Source organism: Neltuma alba, unplaced genomic scaffold (assembly GCF_004799145.2).
Source record: "Neltuma alba isolate B1F8T4 unplaced genomic scaffold, ASM479914v2 tig00013251_pilon, whole genome shotgun sequence".
In the NCBI taxonomy this organism is placed as follows: domain Eukaryota; kingdom Viridiplantae; phylum Streptophyta; class Magnoliopsida; order Fabales; family Fabaceae; genus Neltuma; species Neltuma alba.
The window spans coordinates 125,851-147,587 of record NW_021637546.1 but is presented as its reverse complement, the minus strand read 5'-3'; the positions used below and the strand labels follow the sequence as shown (position 1 = coordinate 147,587).

General features: G+C 36.5%; 2 protein-coding genes across 2 annotated transcripts; one reads left to right on the top strand and one right to left on the bottom strand.

Annotated features, from left to right (window-relative positions):
* Positions 1-61: 61 nt before the first annotated feature.
* Positions 62-5,178, bottom strand: LOC114735774 (uncharacterized). The gene is made up of 6 exons (XM_028923527.1): positions 5,103-5,178; positions 4,175-4,446; positions 3,206-3,866; positions 2,743-2,942; positions 2,396-2,640; positions 62-1,973 (listed from the first exon to the last, which is right to left on the bottom strand). Exons 2-6 carry the CDS (start codon positions 4,444-4,446, stop codon positions 1,279-1,281), a joined length of 2,073 nt encoding a protein of 690 aa, XP_028779360.1. The 5' UTR covers positions 5,103-5,178; the 3' UTR covers positions 62-1,278.
* A 4,377-nt stretch (positions 5,179-9,555) lies between these two features.
* Positions 9,556-11,113, top strand: LOC114735776 (molybdate transporter 1-like). Its single transcript, XM_028923530.1, is given in 2 exon segments — positions 9,556-10,053; positions 10,056-11,113. Coding segments are annotated over 2 exon segments (1,281 nt in total). The 5' UTR covers positions 9,556-9,713; the 3' UTR covers positions 10,997-11,113.
* Positions 11,114-21,737: the final 10,624 nt, after the last annotated feature.

Below are 21,737 nucleotides of genomic sequence, written 5' to 3'. Positions count from 1 at the left end.
AGGTGGCATCTCTCTGTTAGCCATATGGTATGTCATCGACCGTGGTTTAGTAATCATGAAATAAACTGAAAAGACATGGGGCTCAGCCCCAGACAAACATGAACATACTTCCTCTCTTTTATTACACACAATCACAGGTCGCATTAGGAACCAATGATGATACAAGCGTACCAATATTTGCAGTAATGGGATCTTACACAAAAGCTACCTAGTCAGAGCCACAGAAGAAAATTCAAGACACGGAGCCACCTAGCCGGCATGAGTGTGGCACCTTCAGCCCCAAAACCAAATACATGCAAAGATTCAAAGGCAAAATACATACTCCTAAAATATCAACTAGGTCAGGTCCTCCAATATAGATTAAACTAAGTCATCAACTCGTAATCACCTTCTACAACCAATCGATGGAACCCCCAGTCCCAATTGCTGTCGAAGATCCAGAGCCTTCAGCATATTTGATAGGAACCATGAAAAGGAAAGATTTACCGAGGATGGAAACTAGCAAAACATGAAGCAAAATGCCTTAGATGAATTTGTGAGATAAATCACAATAATCTGAAAACTGAGTGCTTGCACTTTCGTATAGATCACATTTTTGAATGATCCCTTGAAGCGTTAATGGCACACCCAATGCAGCTTCGCCTGAATTTGAAGGATGCCTTGGGACCAGAAAATAAAAAATTTGAAGTGACTTCATTTACTAGAATCCTTCTATTCCTTCCCTTTTCATTTCTTTTGACATCCTAGAGCTCCTCCACATCCCTAAAATGTGATGCACTCACCATAAAGTCTGTGAGACAGTAGCCTTGGACATGCCATCATATGCCACCTCCAACTTCATAAAGCGTCAGATATAATAACCATGGACCAAAGTCCACATTCACTGCAACTAAAAGTTCGAGAACATTTAGCTTTACTTGAAAAGGAACATCAATGCAGGAGGAAAAGAGAAGAAAAAAAGATGCTGAAGTGAAGTTCAGAGGCAGCACCACAAACACTAACCCCACCAAAAAAAAAGAATGTCAACTTGGTGGAATATTGAAGAGTGCAAGCAGTACTGTCATAGCATTAAGTTATGCAGGCAGAATTATGCGGTTTCATGACACGAATAATTGTGCTACCACTTTCAAAAGCGGGAAAGCACCCTTTTGAACTCATGCAAAGTTAATTGCTCTAGGAACATAGAGAATCCAACCCTCACTGGATTACTATATGCCTAAGAAAAATGAACTTTTCTCCAAACGAAGCTTCTTTTTTTCCCCATTTCAGATGGACTAATTAGGGGAGATGCCGAAAAAGCATAGAATTTTCTGCCATTTGATGACTCAAATCAGATGGTAAAGGCTGGAGTAATCCATCGTTTGACAAGTCTTCCAAGGATTTAATGTCTTGTTGTAATCGAGCCACATGTAGAATGGTATGATCAAGAACTAAAGGATCATCTGGGGGGTTATGGAGAAGGTTGAGCAAAGCCTGTTTATAAACTTGAGCAGACAATAACGGCCTTGCAACCTGCCGAGTTCTACAGAAAGTTGCCACCTTAATGACATGTTTACAGAGGTTTCCCAGCCGAGACCAGGAACAGTCACAAAGTGAAAATTCTGAACCAGGGTTCCAAACTGTATACACGAAGCTCCTGTCTGTCTGCGATATGATTTTTGCAAAATGGAGATTTTGGTCATCCAGTAGAACATCAACATCTGGAATATGGAGAGCATGGTACCAAGCACTGGAGGAGAAATAATTTTCCCATAGATTCTCAAGATACCCTGTCTCTAAATTGTACTGGTTTAGCCAGTATAAGGAGTGAAATTCAGTAGTTAAAGTGTGGATTAACCAATCGATTCTTGGCCAGAAATTAGCACAAGTCTCCTTCAAGAGCCGGGACTTTAGTCTTAGGTGATAGGATTCTATGGCGGCATGCAAGTCTGGAGTTGTAACAGGGAGTGACTTCACGCCATTAATCCACATATCTGCAAGATAGAACACAGAAACATACTTGTTTCAGGAAGTCTTGAGGATTGCGTGGTATTCAACATTTATATTTCAGGCGTATGGCCAAATGTAGAAATGCTTATGTAACTGTTTCCTGGTATGTTTTGTTTGGACGGTGAAGTTCTAATTTTGAATTATTTGTCCCACTAGATTTGGTTTCTTTGAGTCACTTATGCAATAGTTCATTATCTAACTCAGGCTCAGGTTTACTATTGAAATTGATTAATGCTAATGTTGGGGAACTTTAACTTTCCCTTGAAGCTCCTGTATATTGAAAATCACACGATGGTCAGATAAAGAAAGATTATAATGAAAAGATAATTGAAGATCCCTTCTTTATTATAGGGCAAGAGCACCGGTATCATCAACACATACAAAATTAACCAACACTTGAAAATACCTATATTTGATAGGCAGTGGCTCTTGAAATAGTCTATGAAACCACATTGATCAACAAATATTTGCATAAACTCTTCAATGGCATCTACAGCGCTAGGCCCACCTCTTGTAGAGTACAAAATCCCACCCAAGTGCCTGAACATCTCTTGTAGCACCTCAATGTTGCAGCATTTCTTTTGAAGCTTTTTAATCCAAGCACGGCGAACATGCCAAGTGCATAAAAGGATGCGACATTGAAAAGCCTCCCTGCAACAAAACATAATCTCACCCCTATTGCTTTTGAGACCCTCCTTCAAAGGAGGCGGAGAATTTAAATGGAAATAAAAAGAACTGCAGTGATATCATTACCTTATAATAGCAAATTCAGAGGATGGATTATCTAACAAAATGGCGTTAGGCTTCCATCTGGGGTCCTTGGTTCTTATTCTTTCACATAGTAACCCAATCCACTTATGAATGTCTTTATGGACCGAGGATGAGGAGATAATCCAAGCAACTGGAATTGCATTTTGGGATGAATCGAAAACAAGTAAAGAACAAAGTGGAAACTGTCGAGAAGGGGGGAAAAACATGAGGTTTTTGGCATACGCTATTCCACAATAACCATTGAAACTTATATATCATTCTGCTGACGACTAATTTTGCATCGCATCATAAATCAGTTTGCTGCTGATGATCAAGAAAGTTAATATCATATGTAATACAACCTAAAAGTGCATTTCCCTTTAAAACTAGTAGTAAATATACAAAACACTGCTAAATTTATGCCCATACCCCAAAAAAAGGAGCATTAAGAGGCACGATGCAATACCTTGAGCTTTTTTGAGCCAAATGTTGAATGAAAAGAGATAAAACTATCACGTCCATAATGAAGCATTTGTTGCAATTGCCAATCTGTCTGTATTCCCAAAACCAAGGGTTCTGAGACAGAATTGTCCTGGAAGAAGAAAACATGCTTCTGATTGCGTTGAACCCATATCCTTACACTGCATTCATCATTTTCCTGCAGTTCATGAGTAGTATTACGAATAATCCTTTCCATGTTACGAACATCATTTCGAGTGAGAAAATCATCACGATTATGTGGTCCCCCTTGCTTCTGCATCATCTCTGTGTGGTGTTGTATTATGTTGTCCAATGATATTCCAACATAAAGCATAGAAATCACTTTTTGGCGTAACTCGTCTGAAATTCGTGGAGCATACATAGCTCTTGTTCCTACAGCATTTCTGTCAAGTATCCCATGACAAGGTGACCCTGTTTTATCCACGTGTCTTCTTTGGTTATATATGATGAGGGCAAGCAGGGGTCGCATGTATAACCTCTTGACAGTGAAGTGGCAAAGGCAGCCTCTCATCATATGACGCCTCCCTGGCCTGCTCCCCTTTCCTGAAGCAGGTTTGGTACTTGCACCATCCCCAATACCTGATTCACTCTCTCGGTAGTCTTCCGGACCATAAGAACACCAATATCTAAAAATCACCATGTATAATTATCCAGCTGATTACATACACCTATGAATATTCCAAAAGAGCTTGGAAGAAAATGGCATTTTGTGTAACTTCAACAATGGGCATTTCTCCTCGGAATGAACTCTTAAAAAAAAATTCAGACAACTTAGCTTTGGCTACACACACACACGCACGCGCACACACACTGGAATGACATATAGCCATCCAGTAAAAGGTTAAAATCCAGAAGACACCAACACTATTATTTAGCAAATGTTAATCAAAAGAGAAGGTTGCCACCCAGTGATTTTTGGTACAAGATATCTTACAATGTATATTCTAGATATCCATCAACCCTTGGTTTAGTACTGCTCCCTTCAGGTCTTTTTCTTCTCGATTCTATCCGGAAGTTAGCAGGGCATTCTGCATTGGACGACTCCCCTTTAACAAAATCATCCACCCTAGCAAAAGGAATCAAAGCAATATCATCACCACCTTGGCGACCGCCTTCTACTTTAACCCACTTTATATGAGCAGCAGAAAATTCAGGGCAAGGAGGGTCTTGCACCGGAAGATTCAGAATGTCCTCCATTCTCGGCATCTGTAAATCAAAATAAATGTAAAAAAATAAAGCATATGGTGATTGATTATAATTCGGAGATTTCCATGATACGCGCATTATAATTTACGGACACCACAAGCACGCCTGTCACACTGAAATATGAGAAATGAAGATGCTTTTAATTTTTTCTTGCGTAGCCTTTTATACTTATCAGGTGCAATGAGATACTGAGGGTCACTGAACAAGTATGTTACATGCTCAAATGAGAAAGACGAGACAAACAGCAATGCCAGGTAATCATAAAGGTTTTAACATGTATAGGTGTCTCCAAAACAAACATAATTTCTTCCGTTGAATTTGGATAGTTGAACTCAATCATTTACATTTTCCAGGCGCACACAATTCACTCAATCAAATTCATTGATCTCAAGTACCTAGTTTAAGTGTTGTCAAAACTGAAACTACTTTTTCAGTCAATCCTTCAAACATCCAACAGGTTACTTAAGTAAGCTTCGTGAGAAACGGTTTGAATATTCCTCATACCCAAAAATAAAAAATAAAAAATTTCCTCTCTTTTTCCCTCAAGTGAACGCGGTTGGCCAGCTTGGGGATTCGGAGATTTTTTCTTTTTTTCTTTTTGGAAGGGAGAAATGAATAATAAGAAGCTGAAGTGAAGAAGAACACTGCACGCTCACCGTTAAAACGGAGAAGAGCCTATCTCCGACAACCGAGCGCGATTCGTCGACGCCAGCTCCAAAAGTGAAGTCAGAAACCGAACAACAGACCCTGGTCAAAGCAAAGCTACCAAATGGCACGAGGCTCGTCCCGCTACTACCCAACCCAAAAAATATCGGGCTGAAATTTTTTTAGTGACTTCTCTTGTTCTAGCCCAATTCTACCTGTCCATTGTGCTTCATAATTATGGAAGAAAAACCATTGAGTTAAATAAATAAAAACATGGAAAAAATTTAGTGTTATGATAAAATAAAAAACAAAAACATGGAAATATCCTATTCATAATTTTTTTTTGGCTATATGCTTTTAATACTGACGTAAAAACTCAGATCAAATTGGTGAACTGATCATTAGATGATTACAATAAATAGTCAAATTGAGGTATTGTTATCACTATGGTGAGCTAATTAAATTGGCCTCGCAAAAACATGTGAGATTAAAAGAATTTAATTAGCAGGGGATCAATGACCCCTCGTATGAGATTCAAGGCTTTGTTTCCGTCACCTGTTCCTTGCTTGGTTAACACAATTTTTGGGGGGTTAAATGTTGACGTGTTGAATAATCCAGATGGCAGCAATTAGTTGGTGCACTGGACCAAATGGACCTAAAGTACTGGACCTGAGTTTTCTTCTTTTGATAATTATATATATTTATTAGCGAGTAATGACACAAAATCTTCACGGCTAATTAACTGATTAGCTCCAATTAAGGTTTTTTTTTTTTTTGGGGCCACGCTCCAATTCAGTTTGAAGCACTCCCGAGTTCCCATGACCTGACTATGGTTGGATTTTGTCGGACCTGACAAAATAGCGGTAATCTTTACAGGCACAGTACTTGCTTGCTATTTCAAGTTAACGAGAGTTTTTTTTTTTTTAAATGCCAGCTGTCACTTTATTTCGGCGGGGACGTGGGATGAATTAGGCCACATGCAGCCGGCGTCCTTGGGACGGATTGAAAGAGAGAAAAGAAGAATGTTTAGTTTTTTTAAGAGAAAAAAATAATACTACCTCCGGTCCTAATTGTAAAACACAGTTGATTTATTTGAGGAGATTAAAAAAGTAAGTTAAGTTAGTTATTTGTAATAAATAAATGTTGTCATTCCTAAAATATCTTTACTAATTAAGTGTATTGGCTAGAACTATCATTATTAAAAGGACTATCTTAGAAAAATGCATAAATATGAGAGACAAAATGGATTGGGGTCTTATAATTAGGACTAAACAAAAAGTCAAATGAGGTCTTATATTAAGAATCGGAGGTAGTAACAGTTAATAAATATATAACAATTATTGAGAGTTTCTGCATCTTCAGCTAGCGACAGGGAGATTGTACAAATCATAAGTGTAGACGAAAAGCCGATAAAAAAAAGGTAATTAAATTGTATGGAGTCTTTTCGAAAAGAGTAGATAAAAGCTAACAAGAACAATGAAAAGAAGTTATTGAATGAGATTTTTCAATTAATAATATATTCAAAAATTTGGCTTCGACCCCACCCAATGGAATAATGTTTTGTTTTCGTTGTTGTTGTTTATATACTCTTCTGATCTTTAATATAAGGTCTATTTAACTAATTTGATTATATCAAAGAAGTTAGGTAAGTTAGTTATTTATAAAAAAATATGACATATTTTTCTTAAAATATCATAATTATTTTTCTTAATATTCTTCCTCCCTCACTTACTTGATTATGGTTGAGGGAGTTTCTATAGGGATAATTTAGAAAAAAATTGATAAATATGAGAAATAGGTCTTATATTTAGGATCAAAACTAACTTAATAATTAGGTCATATATTAAAGACTGAAAAAGTATAATATTGTGTCTTAGAAAACTGCAAAATCCTAATAAACTATCAAAGGATAAACAAATAATGGTAAGTCAGCGATGATATCTATGTTCGTTTGTTTAATCAACGCAAGTAAATGACGTTAACTAGAGATTTTGAGCCTTTAACTGAAATTTATAATGCAGGAACTGAATCGGATGGCAAGAGCTTGATTGGTGTCTTGCACCTCTAGTTGACTTGGAATACCAAAAAAAAAAAAGGCTTGGTATCTTGCATCCTTTTACTTATTCCCAACTTGCAAATATTATGTATTCATTATTTAAAATAGTTCGTCTATATTTGAAAATATACTACTTCTATTTTTAATTATAAGATCTTATTTGTAGTTTACAAATAAGATTTTGTAATTAAAACTGAAGGTAGTATTAATTTTATAGCAGCCAGTTTTAATTCTTTGCTGCCGTACGTAGTTTGCCAATGGGAGTGTAATAAGTTAACCAATCTGCGTAAACCTTTTAATACTTATATGATAAATTTGTTGAACATGATGATCTTCTTATAACTTTTGGTCCTCTCAGTTGAGTTCGAAAATGGTTCGGACTTCGTATGATTCCCATTAATTTCATAATTATGCGCAATTAATCTTTATGATTTGAAGGGAAAATAACACCATGAGAATTGATTGCACTCTATATATCATGAAACTTTAGAAACTCAATTAATAAAAAATAAATTTTAAAAGCCAACTTGATAACTAATTGATAACTAAGGCAGTAACCAAAATAATTGATAACTTTTTCCCGTTGTATCGAAAAAAAAATTGATGACTGAGATAAATTTAACGGACTAAAAGTTTTACTGTCCATGAATACCTGCTATATCCTGTTATAAAGATGGGAATTGTTAGGCGTCCTTCCTCAGAGATAGAATTATATTATTGAAATAAAAAAGAACGAATGTTTAGTTTGTATCGGACAAATAAAAATAATACTCCTCCGGTCCTTAATATAGGACCCAATTATTGAGTTGATTTTGGTCCTAAATATAAGACCCATTTTTCATATTTATCAGTTTTCTCTAAATTACCCTTATGGATGCTCTCTCAACCATAATCAAGTGGAAGAGGGAGAGGGGGTATTAAGAAAGATGATTATAATGTTTTAGGAAAAATGTGTCACTTTTCTTATAATTAACTAACTTACCTAACTTCCTTAATCTAATCAAATTAATTAAATGGGTCTTATATTAAGGACCGGAGGAGTAATTAATGAAAGTTTAATCACCGTTGTTAAGCAGAATAGGGCGATTGTACGCATCCTAAGTATATGGAAGAAAGGCCAAAAAATCGCTCCCAGTTGCAAACTAGCTAAATAAATAAAGAAATAGCAAGTTGATGATGCCTAGGGTCTTAGAAAACTAAAAAAATCCTAATAAACTATCGAAAGAAAAGCAAATAATGGTAAGTCAATGATAATGATGTTATATGGTTGTTCGTTTGTTTAATTAACACAAGCAAATGACGTTAATTAGAGATTGAGCCTTTAACAAAAATTTATAATGCGGGAAATGATTCTAATGGTAAGAGTTTGATTAATTGGTATCTCACGCCTTTTTTTTTATTCTCAACTTGGAAGGTTCTGTGTTTATTATTTAAAAAAATGACATAAAAATACCACTTGAAAGATTTTTGCAAAGATTTTGACGTGCTTTTTTTAATGCCAAATATTTTGATATGTTAGTATCACCTTTTTATCATTTTCAATTTAAATGGTATTTTTGAGTATTTTTTTCCTAAAAATATATTAATTTATCGTAGCCAGTGGTAGTTTTTTGGTGTTGTACGTAGTTTGCCAACAGGAAAGAAGTAACCTTGAATTCACTATTTTTATCCTGAGTGTAATAAGTTACCCAATGTGCATAAACCTTTTTATACTTATATGATAAATTGGTTGAATTAATAAAGTAACAAAAGGTCTCTCATCTCATCAATCTCACTACTTAAAGAGGAGAGGACAGCCATCCAGTCATGTATTACCTCTTAATGAGGTTCAGGACTCCCATCACCGCACATTATGATCTTTCTTACAAACTTTAGTCGTCTCAGTTGAGTTTGAGAATAGTTAACACTCTGTAGGATTCCCATGAATTTATTAATTATGCGCAATTAATCCTATGAAAGACAAGACCATAAAATTAATTGCATATGATTATGAAAATTTAAAAACTTGGTTAATAAAAAAATTTAAAACCAAATTTATAACTAAGGCAGCAACAGAAGGAGTTGATAACTAAAATAAATTTAATGAGCTAAAGCTTTCATTATCCCCAAATGCTTGTTAAAAGTAACGGAGTTTATTAGATCAGGAAAATAATTAAAAGAATAAATAAAATTCCCGATGAAATGATCAGAGTATTTTGTTATTTATAACAATATTATTATTATTATTTTGATCTACAAGTTGTCTTTTTCTCGCCAATAGCCACGCGAACAGCTTGTCACCAAGAATAACATTGACTTTTTAGTTGTTTTACAGAAAAAAGATAAATTATTATTTTTGCTTATAAATAAGATGATCCATACTCCCACGTTCTCTCACAGACTTGATAATCTTCGAACGGCAACCATGGCTACTGAAAACCCTCCAGTCCCAGACCTTGAAACAGCCCAAATCTCCTCCCAAGTCGCCCAAACCGGTTCAACAACCCGTTCCGGGCCCAGCGCCACCTTTCTGAAATTGAAAACCAACTTGGTTTTCCGTTCAAAATGGGCGGAGTTAAACGGAGCCATGGGCGACCTTGGCACTTTCATACCCATAATACTGGCTTTGACTCTAGCCAGAGACCTCAACCTTGGCACCACATTGATTTTCACTGGCATCTACAACTTCATCACCGGCGCCATTTACGGCGTCCCGATGCCTGTACAGCCCATGAAGTCCATCGCCGCCGAGGCCCTCTCCAACGCAGACTTCGGGGTTCCGGAGATCATGGCCTCCGGAATTTTGACCGGCGGGATCCTATTCGTATTGGGTGTGACGGGGCTGATGCAGCTAGCATACAGGCTGATTCCTTTGTCCGTGGTCAGGGGGATTCAACTAGCACAAGGTCTGTCCTTTGCGATGACTGCCGTAAATACGTTAAGAAAATACAAAACTTGCCAAAATCCAAGTCTTTGGGAAATAGGCCATGGTTAGGCTTGGATGGTTTGGTTTTGGCCATTGTATGTCTTTGCTTCATTATCACAGTGAACGGGGCCGGCGAGAATTTTCGTGGTGGTTGCTGTGCCGCGAGTGATCCACAGCAAAGGGACGACGACGTCGACGTTGAAGGTAGAAGAAACAACAAGAGGCGAGTGAGGAAGATAATCTTTTCACTTCCTTCAGCCTTTATAATCTTTGTATTGGGGGTTGTTTTGGCTTTCATAAGAAGGCCAAAGGTGGTGCACGAAATCGAATTTGGTCCCTCCTCAATGAGAGTGGTGAAAATATCAAGAGACGAATGGAAGCGAGGATTCATCAAAGGTACAATTCCTCAACTTCCACTATCAATCCTGAACTCTGTGATAGCTGTATGCAAGTTGTCGTCGGATCTGTTTCCCGGAAAGGAATTTACGGCCACGTCACTGTCAGTGACAGTGGGTTTGATGAACTTGGTGGGAACTTGGTTCGGGGCAATGCCTTCTTGCCATGGAGCCGGTGGACTTGCAGGACAATACAAGTTTGGTGGTCGGAGTGGTGCTTGTGTGGCTCTTCTTGGGGTAGCCAAATTGGTGCTAGGTTTGGTGTTGGGGAGCTCTTTGGCCCATATATTAAACGAGTTCCCTGTGGGGATACTAGGGATATTGCTGTTATTTGCTGGGATTGAGCTAGCCATGGCTTCAAGGGACATGAATACTAAACAAGATTCCTTTGTGACGCTTATGGTTACTGCAATTTCGCTGGTGGGTTCAAGTGCGGCTCTTGGGTTTTTGTGTGGAATGATCATATTTGTGATTCTCAAGCTAAGAAGCTGGACTAGGGATAAGCCTTTCTCTGCCATATGGATGGACACGGCTCCTGAGCAGCCCTGAAAAACCAGTAAAACGTTATTCCTAGCTAGCCATAAGTTCCTATTAATTAATTGTACACGTTAGGATGCACTGTACATGTATATTGCAAGTATTGGTAGTTTTATGAGGGCTAGCTTGTTCTTGGCACTACTACGAAATTAAGAATACTTGACTGTTATTTTTATATATATTTGACGGTTTGAAACTGTCAAATAAGAAGGCACCAAATATTCACAAAACAAATATTTGACGGTTCTGAACTGTCAAATATTCTAGGAATATTTGACGGTTCTTAGTCAATAACTGTCAAATAATGTGATATTATTTGACAGTTCTTTGTTCATAACTGTCAAATAAGATCACCTTATTTGACAGTTATTCACCAATAACCGTCAAATAAGGTTAAAAAAGTGTCAAATAAAGTGACTTTATTTAATTCTATATAATTATTTTCAACTATTTGTTTCTATTTATTTTTTACTATTAATATTTATTATGATATACAATATAATTATTGAATAATAACAAGAGAATAATATTAAATAAAAATTATATTTATAGAATTTAAAATCCAATACATTATACATAAACATCATACAAATTGAAAGAAATCAATTACTTGAGCACTCCTTATACAAAAGAGTATTCTCTTACAAATTTTTTGAATTCTAAATTAAAATTCTATTAACAAAAAATTTCTATAAATTTGTTCTTGATCAAACATCATAGTCCAACCTCCTCTTTACCCATCGCTGTCAATATAAAAGTAATGAATGCAATGCCCAAAGAAATCTGGCTTCTGTTGCCTCAATCTACCTGAAAGAAATAAATTGGATGCATGAGAAATAAAATATATTACAATTAGTTGAGTGAAATAGTTGGAAAAGCAATACAACAAAACATGTTTGCATTACTAATAGACAAAGCAATACAACAACACAAAACAACAAAGCATGGTATAAAAGCAAACTGACAATATCAAAGGGATGAGAACAAAATGCTAACATCACAAACAACACCTAGAAGCTACAAATTGAAATCGGCTAACAGGTTGCTTTATTCGGTTGAAAAACCACAAATGAAAACTACTAAAAAAACAAGGAATAAATCACAATCTCCGTAGGTTGCTCAATTTTTCAAGACTCTAATGAAGCGGTCCTCCAAGCTGATTATCTTCCAAGACCCTATAAACATAAATATAAAACTTATTTAGCTCCAGTATCAACTTTCTTTTTCTTCAATTTCAAAATGATATTGGCTTTGACTCCAAAACTTACTCCAAAATATATAAGTACATACATGACAAGAAAGCAAGCAATCAGAAAAATTTGATCAAACAGGGAATCAAGCATGACACAAAGGAATTTTCAAACAAAGGAAATAAGAAATTAGAATTGGTGCAGAAGTCATGAAAATTCCCTACCAAAGCAGAATCTAGTCAAACACACTCATGAAGTTCAATTAATTTTCTAAAGAAATTTTTAAATAAAAGAAGAAAAATTATTGGAAGAGAAACCAGAGTATGATGAGAGGATAACAAGGCAAACAAGAACAATATAATTTGTCTAATGTAAAGCAACATTCATTAATGAAGGCATGCATGTCAATTCTTACCATTCAGGTGATAGACGTGAAAATTCTGCAGATCTCATGGAACGGTGTGCCTACACTGAACAAACTGGGGATAGAAAAATTAAAAAGCATCCACATTTTATAAATCAACTAAGAAAATCTTATGCAATCACAGTCTCATTTCATTGTGCTGCACTCTCTCTACATACATTAATTAAAACATTCTAATTTCCCATATGCAATTTGCTTCTCTTCCTCAATCTCCACTTTTTCATCATCCACGTCATTTGCCATAACTACAAATACCAATCTTCAATAACTGTTAATGTAACAAACTTACCATTCACGAAATGCCTTAAAGCTAAGCTATAAGTTGAAATTGCACATTAGATGGCTGTTGATTTCTCCTTACATTCTGCAAAAATAATGTGATTGTTAAACTTTCTGACAACTATCAAACAGACCTTGGAAGAAGGGGGGAAAGTTATAGCGTCTATGGACAATGGTGATCTAGCAGCAAACTAATCAAAGAAGAAATAAGTGCCAAGCAAACAATTAGCCAACTCACAGCCACGTGGTCTATCTTTTTGGTCCTATTTTGTGATGAAAAGCAAAATTGAAAATGCAAAGTCAAGCAAGACGGAAAAATAACAGCTTAACTAATAAAGGAATGAAACGCAAAAATCACAATTCAATCTTTTGATTTATTAATATTATAATACATCTCATTCAAAAATTCCTTCCGAGTTTAGCGCACAAACACATATTCATAGTAAATAAAAATTACGGCTCTAGTATATAAAATCTAAATCTAAAATCTACATAAGAAAACCTCCAAAGCTGAAATATCACAGTAGAAGATGATAAATATAAGAGGAATTAGAAGTAGGTGTAAAAAAAATTTATCTGCTTAATCCCTTTTCTCGTAATAGCAAATAGATGCAGAAGAAGACTAGGGATTGGAGAGAGGCCGGAGGTATACCATGTGGAGACAACAAAAGCCACCGAGGACAGGTACAGTAATAGAAAACAAATACCTGCTAAAATGAAAAGGAGACCACAGATGAGAACAGTCGAAGACAAACCTGAATGAAGAACAGAAAGGAACAAAGAGAAGACGAAGGAGGAATAGTGACCCACAACTGTAAAAGTAAATCCTGAGAAAAACAAAAGAAGCTGAAGTTGAGAAAGAATCACTGGTGAGGGCGGCTAAGGAGACTCGTCGCGAGATCTGCTACCAAGAAAGGGTAACTGAAAAGGAAATGAAGGAAGAGGGATTGGGGGTGTGAGTGATGATTGAGAGGGTTCAAAGAGGAGAAGTATCGGGAAAGAAAAGGAGAAGGCTTGAGAAAAATGATTCATTAATAAAGTATTATTATAAAATTTTGAAATAAAAAGAATATATGTCAGTTTTCTTATAAAACCGTCAAAAAAATTGATAACTTACTTGACGGTTGTTTATAAACAACCGTCAAGTAATATATTACTTTTTTAAAAAAATAAAAATAAAAATATTATTTGACGGTTTTTTATATAACCGTTAAATATTCCTCAACAGTACTTAACGGTTGATAAAATAACCGTCAAATAATGGTTATGCCTTATAATATTTGACGGTTTTTTCTTCAACCGTGAAGTATTGAGCGTCATATATTTTGAAATTTGTAGTAGTGTGGATTTCGCTATTAGTTGTGTATCTGGGTACTGCAGTTGTTCCTAGCTTTTGCCCTTTGCGTATATCTACGCAGTGTACGTAACTAGAACTCGATTACCAATTGTTACCAATAGTAAGACTTGTTTCAGTTACACATTGCCGAGTTTTGATTTGTAATTTGTTAGCATTGTAAATTTTTATTACAAATAACTAACTTAACTAATTTTTTTAATTTACTCAATTAGTGAATTAACTCTTATATTAAGAATAAGAGATAGTAGCACTACCAGAAAAAAAGCTTTTAACGGCGGTTAAAAGTGGCTTTTAACGGCGGTTTTGAAGGCGTAGTTGTTGAAGGCGACGTTGAAAGGCAAGGAAAACACGGCGGTTTTGAACCGCCGTGGAAAGTTGACTTTCCACGGCGGTTTCTATAGTTGACTGCCGTGGAAAGTCTACTTTCCACGGCGGTTATCTATAGAACCGCCGTGGAAAAGGGTTTTAACGGCGGTTATATGTATAACCGCCGTTAAATTTTTTTTTTTTTTTAAAATTCTGCGAAATTTTCGTGTTTACCACCCTGCAGTTTACAGCTCCAAACAAATGTAGGCAGTGCAGATCACGCAGAACAAGATCAATTAGCTAGTTAATATACAGCAATGAAATTTTTTTTTACACAATTCGAAAATAGGGAAACCGGCCAACATAATAGAACTAAGTGGTAACCAAGGAACACGTATTGGCTAGCTAGGTCCAACAATTCTGAAATAGAAGTAACTACTTCTTTGTACAATGGAAATCATGAACAATATAAGAGGGAACCGAGAGAAAGCATCTAACAATGAATTTTTTGACAAATAACCTATCTATTTGAAAGCTAAATTTCAATTTTTTCTACCAATGTTGTTGACAAAGTGTCCCTCATCAAGTTGATGTCATCCATGAGATATGGCGCAGTATTTTGAAATATCTGTTAATCAAAAATAACATAGTAAACTTAGTCAAAAATGTGAAATAAATTGAAGAACGTCATGCAACGTAACTCATCTTTACCTCGTTTAATTTCTCAGTCGTTCCTGTCTCAATTATGTCATTCATGTAGCGGATGACATAATATCCACACTCAACATGTCCTTGTTGACAACGATACTAAAAAATAAGATATAAAATTGAATATTAGACATTATTGATTATAAACATTAACTTTAATTCATCAAAAAATGTTTAAAAGTTAGTTCAAAACAACATATACCTGTGGAAGAATCCATGTTGGTGCTTGTCTATTTTGTTTAATCGCCACGACATTAAAACTATGAAAAGCCCTATCAACATTATAAGAGAAAATGATATTAGAGCATGCTTGTATAAACTTCACAAGTAATAAATATATAAATAAAAACTAACGTGTCGATGACATCTTTGGTTTCTTCGGATGGACTTCCACAGAGTGAATCGAACCAGTAAACTTTGTTGTCAAAAGGGGCACAAACAATTAGAGTCCAATGATAACTGCAAAAGGCAAACCATGTTAATTATAACCCGACACATACAACTTGTATATCTCAAATACAATAATACACTTACCCTTCCACGTAAGGTGCAAAATATATTTGCTTTTTGGTCTGACTCATTACGGTCATAATGTAGATTGACCTTGCTTCCACAGTATTAAATTCTTTCTGCACCCTTTGAGGACACATAAAGCCATATGTTCTTTCAAGTCCTCCGTTTCGACAGATTTGATTAAAATGCCTGTTGTTCAAGTAAAAAACATTAGGACATGCATGAAGTATAATATGTAATAAGAAAATGATATTGTAACTTACAAAATAGCAAGCTGCATGAAGGCTATATCAAGCTCCTCAAAGTTGAGGAACTGAACGAGGTCCCTCTTGTCAATGGTGAAGTCGTATGTTATATCTGAACCCACAACCCCCAACGGCATCTTGAAAGTCACAGGCTTATCCATGTTTGGCACCATGGAATGAAGAACCTCCAAACTGGAATACATAAGCGCAACATCACTAGGAAGAGGCAAGAGTACAGGATCAGATGATGCGCTCGTTGTGGCCTTCTTTGCTGCCGCCTTCTTCACTATTGGCTTTGTAATAAGTCTCTTTGGCCACAAAATGAAATGTCCTTTAGCTTGGGCCAAGAGTCGAACCTCATCAGTAGGATTAGGCACTGGTGTACCCCCCCTGACCACGAACAATCCTCTCCACTGTCACCCTTGCTTGATTGCTCGGAATTTTGTTGCCGTGAATCGTTGTGCCCATGAATGCTCGACCATTAGCAACATGAACAGGTGAATTTTCATAATCCACATAGAGAGAACACGGCATCCCATTGTCTTCGACAGGGTCAGGGCTAGGGTCAGGGTCAGACACTGTCAGTGGCTGTGTCTGATTATTACTGCCCTTTCCGCTTTTTATCACAGGTGAACCCTGAAACATAATATGAAATTAGTTAAGAAACATTAAATAAGTTTAAATGGATCAAATGAATCTTTAGAAGATTTAAAAAGATGTGTGATTATTACCTGGGAAGGTTCAGATACTCGGGGCATCTGGAATCCGCTCGTACCCATCATCATCAAAGTCTGTTGAAACTTGGCATCGAATTCATCACGTATCTTTTGCATCTCTGCCATGTGTTGTTGACTTAGTTCAGCTCGAACTCTCTCTGTTTCTTCTTGTAGTCGTTGGTCGAGCTCCTCTTTAGATACCATGTTAGCGGAGGATGATCTGGTGCTTCTTCGTGAAGCAGAGCCAAAAAATTCTTTAATACCAATCCCTTTAGGGGCCCCTCGGACTCTTCCGGGATGGTCAGCCTTTCCAATAGCAGTGGCCAAGATATCCATCCGTCCTTGAGGGATGAATGTACCTTGAGATAGTTGCTCCTCAAGTGTATCCTATATCATTAAAACAACAAATTCAATTTAAGATAATTGAAAAAAACAATTAATGAAGCATAATTCTTAAATATTACTTACAATCCTCTCAGCAACAGTAGCAGACTGTGGAGTAATGTATTGACCCTTTTTAATCCTCGCCGCCTTCCATTTTTCTTGGCGAGAAGGACGCTCAATGGATGGCATGTAGCCAGTAGGATCTGAAGCAGCAGCCATCTGTGCATTCTTCAGTCGTTCCTCCATCATACTTCTTTCCAACCCACCATACCCTGCACGAGACATGGTATGTGGGTATACATTCTGCTCAGATATTTGTTTGTTCTTCTGACTCAATGCCTATGACAATGAAACCAAATCGACAAAATTAGTTTAGTAAATAAAATATGACCTGATTAAAAATTAAGTTTGAAGAAACCAAACCTGAAATGCGGGGTCTTCACGTTGCTTCACAAAATTCTCCCATGCCTCATCGCTAATAAACTGGTATCGTTCCTTAGGATGCACACCCTTTCTTTTTCCATTAATATAATGTGTTGTAAGCATGGACTTAAAATCCCTCCACCGTTCAGCAATTTGCTTCAACAGACGGTCTCTCATTTGTTTAGTGGCAGGAATATCAAATGTCAGCTGCATGCAATACAATAATAGCATAGAGTTATAAAGTAAATAAACAACTATAATTGAAACAAGTAGAGAAAACAATGCACAATATACCAATATATCCTCCCAAAGGTTTTTCTTCAAATCTTTGTCCACCTTCTTCCAGTTAGGAATGTCAATGCTAATTTTACTGCGTGCGAGATAACCCACATAACTAGTAAATTGAGCCCCATCCTTTCCTATAGGCTTCAGATCATCATCAAACTCCACTGTAATCCTCATAGGCTGTGTGCTCTCATCACGTAAAGCTAAATGCCTCATATGGGTTGGCCCTCTACCCTTTCTCCGGCTAGTAAAAGAGTTGTCATCACCAGAACCCTGTTGACCGGATCCGTCCATTTCCTGTTTAAAGAACAAGGAATTAATAAATGTAAGAATAAAAAATATCAAGTTAATATAAAACACTATATTATTAAGTATATTTAGCAAAAAAAAAAATCAAAAAATTCATTTGAGGCTTACAACGATTATCCTCCCAAATTCCTTCACAATGATCATCTCTAACAGCATAGTCATCATCTACCAAATCTAATTCAACTGCTTTAGGTCGAGTAGCTGTGAAAGGCGGGGTTTCATCAAGATTAAGCTCTAAGTCACCATCATCTCCACCAACTCCTTGCCTTTTACCTTGAAGCACGATAGACAATTTCTTTTTTGCTAGATCGGGAACGAAGAACACTTGTTTTGCTTGACTTGCCAAAATAAATGGCTCGTCTCCGTATCCAAACCTCTCAAGATCGACCGAAACAAATCCAAATTCTTCATCCACTTGCACAGCATTACTATTAACCCACTTACATTTGAAGACGGGAACTTTAAACTTGGTATAACTAACCTCCCATATCTCTTCTATTATTCCATAATAGGACATTGCCGCCAACATTGGGTTTCTGTCTTTAGAACTAGCAAAATGCATGGCTTCCGCTACTACCATCACCCCACTATTCTGCATAGTACTCTTATCGTCTTGGGTTTTTGTGTAAAAAGAATAACCATTTATATCATATCCACCCCAACACAAAACCTCAAAAGAAGGCCCTGCAGCTAGCCTCTGTATTGTCTCAGAAGGATTGCCATCTTTTAACACTTCTCGCTTGAACCACTCTGCAAATGACTTATTATGTTCATTAGCTAGTTGCATGTCACTCTTTCTTGGATTCAAGTTCCTCAGCATATTCTTGTGAGCATTTAAGTACGGCAAAACTTCATCCGTGTTGTTTAAAATGTATAGATGTGCCTGCATTACAACTTCTCTTGACATAGACCTCACTATGACACCCCGTGTTCCCTTGCTTCTTCTCCCTTGATCATGTCGAGATTGAGGAAGACCAACTGCCTTTACCCTGTCAAGATATGCGTTACAAAACTCAACTGCCTCCTCAACTACATATCTCTCAACAATTGATGCCTCAGGCCGATAAGGATTCTTAGAGTACCCTTTTAGGATTTTCATGTATCTCTCAAAAGGGTACATCCATCTTAAACACACAGGGCCACAAAGTCTTATCTCTCGCACAAGATGAGCTATCAAGTGGACCATAATATCAAAAAATGATGGAGGAAAATGCATTTCCAATTGAGAGAGGATCACATAACCTTCATTTTCTAATTCATCCAACTCAGCAGGATCAATGACTTTGCTGCAAATGGCACTAAAAAACATACAAAGTCTTGTAATAGTATTTCTCACATCGGTTTTCATAATGCCTCGAATAGCAAGTGGAAGTAATTGTTGCATCAACACATGACAATCATGAGACTTCATTCCCGTTATCTTCAAATCTTGCATTGAAACAAGTTTGCTTAAATTAGAAGAATAACCTTGTGGCACCTTAATAGTATTGACAAAACCACAGAAACTTCTTTTCTCTTCTTTTGATAATGTGTGCGCAGCTGGATGTAAATAAGCCCTCTTACCATCTCTTTCTTGTGGGTGAAGGACATTTCTTATTCCAATTTCGACTAAGTCTCGTCTTGTATTGATTCCATCTTTAGTCTTTCCACTTATATGCAAAAGTGTACCAACAAGACTCTCACATACATTCTTCTCCACATGCATCACGTCTAGACTATGCCTCACATCAAGACTTCGCCAATATGGAAGATCAAAAAAGACAGATCTTTTTTTCCATATATTTCTCTCACTGGCAGTCTTCTTCTTCTTCTTCTTACCGAAGACCACATTAATTCCCTCCACCCGCTGATAAACTTCTTCTCCAGTTAATGGTCTTGGAGCCATTTCATATTCTTGTGAGCCATTAAATGCCTTTTTCAATCTACGGTAAGGGTGATACCGACTAAGAAACCTTCTGTGACCAAGATATACTGTCTTCCTGCCATGTTTAAGTTGCATATAGTGGGTGCCTTCTTCACATATCGGGCATGCTTTATGCCCCTTAACACTGTATCCAGACAAATTTCCATATGCTGGAAAGTCATTTATCGTGGTGAAGATCATGGCACGTAAATTGAAGGTCTCTTGTTTATATGCATCAAACACATCAACACCTTCCTCCCATAATTTCTTCAGATCCTCAATCAAAGGTGCCAAATACACATCAATATCGTTTCCCGGTTGTTTTGGCCCCGAGATCATCAAAGATAGCATGATATACTTTCTTTTCATACATAACCAAGGAGGCAAGTTGTAAATTACGAGGAGCACTGGCCAAGCACTGTGTGTGCTACTAAGATTACCATATGGGTTAATTCCATCCGTACAAAGCCCTAGCCGAAGGTTTCTTGGCTCGCCACCAAATTGAGGAAATTTTTGATCTATTGTTTTCCATTGAGGAGAATCTGCTGGGTGACGAAGCTTTCCATCACATATTTTCTCATCAAAATGCCATCTCAAGTTCTTTGCATCTGTGGCATTAGCAAATAGACGCTTAAATCGTGGTATTATTGGAAGATACCACAGAACCTTTAAAGGAGAACCTTTGGTCATCTCATTATAATCACCATCATCTTTCTTCATTTTGTATCTTGAAGTCCCACATTTAGGGCACTTATTCAACTCTTCATAATCATTTCTGAATAATATGCAGTCATTAGGACACGCATGTATCTTCTCATATTCCAAACCCATCGGACACAAAATCTTTTTTGCCTCATACATTCGTTTCGGAAGTGAATTCCCTTTGGGAAGAATATCACTCAGCAATTCAAGCAATTCCGTAAAACTAGCATCGGTCCAACCATTTCTTGCCTTCAAATTCATCAGTTTCAATACGGTTGTCAATCTTGTGTAATCATCTTTGCACCCCGGGTATAAAGGTGTCTCTGCATCACTACACAAAGTTTCAAAGGTGGAAGAAAACTGTGTAGAGGATTCAGACCTTATATCACGAAACATATCCGAAATTCTATCACCAAAGTCTTCATTCACAACCTTCTCATTTGCAGACAGTGTAGTCTTTCTAATTTCTCCATGCCATATCCAATTTGTATACCTCAAATTTATCCCATCACAGATAAGATGCTCTTTTATCTCAGAAATACTCCGTCGACTATTGTTTAAACATTTGACACAAGGACAATAGTACAATCCATCTCCTTTACTAGGGGCATTTCTCTGAGCAAACTCAAGAAATTTTTCAACCCCATCCTCATATTCCTTGCTAATTCTCCTAGCTTTCATCCAACTACGATCCATTGTTCTACAGATTATTTAAACAATACTTTACTATCAATCAAAATTCATAACGAAGGAAAAAAACACAAAATAACTAACAGATTATTTATCACTAAATTCTTATATTTATTACAAAAAATTATCAAAAATTCGAAATAAATATCAAAAAATTATAAAAAAAATTAAAAACTTCACAATTAATCAACTCCAAACATTTTAACATATTTCTAATACAGTATGTAAAAAGGAATTAAGGTTTTCTCACATCTAATGCCTACCAATTAACACCAATCAACGGTTCAACCACATAAAAATGCAAAATGAACAATAGAAG